Source organism: Sinocyclocheilus anshuiensis, unplaced genomic scaffold (assembly GCF_001515605.1).
Source record: "Sinocyclocheilus anshuiensis isolate Anshui unplaced genomic scaffold, SAMN03320099.WGS_v1.1 scaffold1102, whole genome shotgun sequence".
Lineage (NCBI taxonomy): Eukaryota > Metazoa > Chordata > Actinopteri > Cypriniformes > Cyprinidae > Sinocyclocheilus > Sinocyclocheilus anshuiensis.
Genome location: NW_015539924.1, coordinates 605,199 through 609,756, shown reverse-complemented (window position 1 = coordinate 609,756; position 4,558 = coordinate 605,199). Strand labels below are relative to the sequence as shown.

Here is a 4,558-nt window from a genome sequence, read left to right as displayed (position 1 = left end):
ATATATATATATATATATATATACATGTTTCATTAATTAAGTTAATTGTGTTATATATCTCAAATGTCTGGCTCTGAAAGACAATTAACTATTACTGATTCTGATCAGTGTCAAATGTCAAGTGTCAAAAGAATTTTAATGAGTTTAAACTTCTTAGCAAGTTCTACTTGATTTGTTTAATGAGGTCTTGGAATTAAATCTGTTATTTGCTTCACATACTGTTCCTATATATGTGTGCTTTAACTGTAGCTGACTGGCGTTGAGCCCAGGTGAAACACACCATGAAGAAAAACATACACAGGTGGAGCATTTGAATGGAAATTGTCCACAGTGGAGCAATAAAAAGCCAAACCACAGAAGATGTAATGCATGGGAACAAACTCTTGAAGTGATTTGTCAGGTTGAAACCGATGACACAGGAGAAATACTGTGGTTAACATTATCTTCGTCAGGCTGATTTAATTGCCTACACTGAAATTGCTGAGTTTGTGGGTCAGATAAGAGCGCTTGGTCTTCTGTAGTGGGTCAGGCATCTAAAAATGATTGTGATTTGTCATTAATCTCAGGACATTGAGGGGTTGTGTATTTGTTAGCATAGAAATGAACAAACTTGCAGATTATTGGACTTGAGGCGAGAACGCAAAGTTTGTTTCGTGAGACTTATTTGATAAACAATAGAAGCGTATTTCTGTGCCCTACAAACTGCACCACCTTATAATAAGTGAAGAGGGATGAAAAAGCCTCATCAGCATGATCAAATAAGACGTGACTCCTGGGAACAAACTCTTGAAGTGATTTGTCAGGTTGAAACCGATGACACAGGAGAAATACTGTGGTTAACATTATCTTCGTCAGGCTGATTTAATTGCCTACACTGAAATTGCTGAGTTTGTGGGTCAGATAAGAGCGCTTGGTCTTCTGTAGTGGGTCAGGCATCTAAAAATGATTGTGATTTGTCATTAATCTCAGGACATTGAGGGGTTGTGTATTTGTTAGCATAGAAATGAACAAACTTGCAGATTATTGGACTTGAGGCGAGAACGCAAAGTTTGTTTCGTGAGACTTATTTGATAAACAATAGAAGCGTATTTCTGTGCCCTACAAACTGCACCACCTTATAATAAGTGAAGAGGGATGAAAAAGCCTCATCAGCATGATCAAATAAGACGTGACTCCTTTTTTAGGGCAGATAGCACATGACAGAAAGCCTACACACCCTTATCTGCTCAAATAACTAGGGTGTGTGTGCAATGCTTGAGGTTGTACTGGATTTTCCATTTTTGCTGGTATTAAAAAGCATGCTATCTATTAATGAAAAGCACCAGGCTGCGCTCGTCTCTTCTTGTCATTTAACTGAAGGCTTAAATTCACATTCTTATCAGGGCTGTGATTACAGCACTGTTGTATGATTGCGTTGTTTCCCAACGGCCTGAATAGAGTCAACACTCTCTTGTCGTGTGAGTCTAAATTAAGCTACATAATGAACGGCATTGTGAGATGTGCCCCCTTTAGCCCTCGACAGTTGTCTTTTGTGACCCTCCACCCGAGTGGCATGTGTCCGTGCCGCCCAATTACAAGAATGCAAGTAGCTTAAACGTTCTGTTCATGATGTGGCCTGGCATTTATGAAATATAATATCTTTGTGTGGTATGAAATCCAATGTAATTCATTCTTGTCCTCCTATAAGAATGAATACATTAATAAACTAGATTTTTATATTTTTAGAGGAAGTACACGTAAAAGTCACCACTACTATTGTGAAACTTACAATATTAAACAGCAATCTATTAAAATTTTAACAAAAATTAAATTTTTAAGGTCCGATGAAATTAAATTTTTTTCCCCTCAAATTCAGTTTTATTTTTTACCAAATTCTGTTTTCCATTAATTTTAATGGTTTCATTAAATATTAATAATCAAAAGCATCTCTATTTAATTGAATTTATTGAAAAAAATATTATTTTATTTATTTTTTCCCCAATGTGTTTGCATTTTTCTAAAAAAAAATGCTAAATAAATCCTGGTAAATATTTTTTCTGGCAAATATTCTTTTAAAAATAATGTTCTAATAATAATTTTTTTAGTAGTAGTACTATCATTACTTTAAGTAATATTTCTGTCACAGTTTCTTCAAGTTAAACCGAACTTTTATTTTGACGGGTTGCTGTGAAGACCTTTAGGTTTCTGTTTGAATATGATATGAAGATAGATTTACTCAAAAGAAACGGTAAAATGCTCATGAAGTGACTCTCTAGAGGTTATGTTCATGTGTTTATATACTCATATATTGAGGCGGCAGAGGCTGAAAACACCGTGCACTTTAGTATGTGCAGTAAACGAAACCACGCGTCTGCACCATTCATTCACACAGAACATGCAGGATTCATATTTAAATGGTATTTTTGCGGCTTAATATTCACAGACAATAGTCCATATCGCGTTTTGATTTAAGTGTACTGACCTGCTCTTGAAATTTGGTAAATTCCGTGACATTCCGCGTTATACAGTAAATTCCAATTTTATGACTGGATTCCACGATTCTTTCCAAGTTTTCCACATCACGGAAATCATAGGGCCCTACAATTGTGCAATTAAAGTCGTGAGTACAAGAAATTTATAAATCCTTTTTTGCTTTTAAGTCAGGAAAATCTTGCATGAAAAAAAATGTAAATGCAAAAAACGCTGCAAATCCATGTGACGAACTTGACTAAGCTCTCATGCAAAATTCCCCATTATGTGTATTCCTATCGAAATGACTGTATTTCACCTGCCAAAATTAGCCGAACAATGGTAAACGTGAGAGCACATTTACTCTAAGGGCAGAAACAGGCTTCCATAGCCACCTTTTTGTGTTTGCGTTTGCTTATGTGTGCCTAAATATATGATGTATGAATGTGCCTATTACACATGCCACAAGGCATGACAATAGGGTGAAACTTGACCCTGACAGGCTTAATTATTCTCAAATTTCCACAGGGAGAAAGTCAAGCTGCCTCGAGTCGGGATACGTCACAGCAGAGAGTCAGGGGTTAACACTTGGAAAAATACTAGCTCTTAATATGGAGACCCTTTAATCCTGTAGCTTCAGAGAGCTTACAATCAAACACATACAACATTTTCTAGTGGCATTTTCTAAATACAGCCTTGTCATAGTGGACAATATGATTTAGATGTTGTTGTAAACCACGTCTGCTCTAGGGAATTTATGTAATGTCAAGTTACATTGCAGTACAGGAAGGCAGCAGTCATAAACACACCAAGCTGCTACTTGCCGTCAGTTGAGATTCATAGTATTGGTTCACACACAAGATTAATTTTTTTACTCCACCCTCAATTTCGAAATGCACTTTCCCAGCAACTGTAATTGTGACTTTTATTCATTATGTTGCATAATTACATGACACATTTTTGCAGGTCACTGAGAAGCAAACCAGCAGATGCAGTAGATGGCTGGCGCCATGGCCTCAGATGCAAGTCACATGTTAGAAGCAGCCTTGGAACAAATGGATGATATTATTGCTGGTAAGACTTTCATTTAGCATCAAGCCGATTTGAAATACTCCTGATGAACTTGTGCATGGATCACATTCTTGCAAATAACAATGGACTGGTCCACAATTATGTCCATTGCTTCTTTGCTAAGCAATTTTATTTTTTCAGTAAAATAGGTCGGATAAAGGTAAATCTGGCAGTTTGTTTCTGATTGGCTGCTTTTCAGGAAGGGATCAGATAAGGCTCTGCTCCTATACAATGTTTTTTCAACATATCTCTTGATCTGTGCAAACTAATTGGATTCCCTCAACGCTGCATGTGTAAAGCTTTTTCAAAAAAAGGATTACATGGTGTTGAATATTTTGAAAAAGAGAAGCTCTTGCCAAACAAAGGTAAAGCTGAATAAAAAGCTTTGCATAGTTTGAATTAGTAAATATATAAATACTTTAATAATTATAATAATTGCTTAATATAAAAAAAAATCATTTTAATAATTAATTAAAAAGTATTATACAGTAATAACTTAATAATGCATGTAATATTTTTAATATATAAAATGTACAGAATGAGCCATAGGGTGTGCAATACTGTTTCAGCACAACGTTTTATAACAGAGCAGTCCGTTTTGGAGGGGAAGTTTTTAACAGGGCTAGGTAAGGAGAGGATGTGGGGGCTGTGTAGCCCCTTAAGCAAGCTCAGCGATTGCCAAGATGATTTAACTAATAGAGGATAAATGTTTAATGTGGCCAGTCAACAAATGAAGGCTGGGGGATGGAGCGGAGCATGCAGTTTGCTGTCTGAGCGAGACAGCGAGAGGTACAGTGGACTCAGCTAGCCCGGAGGGAGACATTCACTGTGACAAAATCTGTGATAAACACTATTTATTCCAGTTACATAACCTAAGGTCACACTACCCTTAACTTTTGGGCAAAACAATGTTGGCTTGCTTACTTTTAATGTGGGGTAAAAAGAGCAGCATAAAAAGTTATCTAAAGACCAAGAGCTCATATCTCTAATTTAGGGGTCAGTAAGATTTATTTTATTTTATTTTATTTTATTTTATTTT

General features: G+C 36.0%; 1 protein-coding gene across 6 annotated transcripts in view; it reads left to right on the top strand.

Moving 5' to 3' along the window:
• Positions 1-4,558, top strand: part of ppfibp2b (PPFIA binding protein 2b) — a 58,503-nt gene that overhangs the window by 9,625 nt on the left and 44,320 nt on the right. For all 6 annotated transcript variants that reach the window (XM_016483712.1, XM_016483708.1, XM_016483711.1 and 3 more), the window contains exon 2: positions 3,415-3,522. In XM_016483712.1, coding sequence (XP_016339198.1) covers positions 3,447-3,522 — 76 coding nt within the window. In that variant the 5' untranslated portion in view covers positions 3,415-3,446. The remainder of the gene's footprint in view (positions 1-3,414; positions 3,523-4,558) is intronic.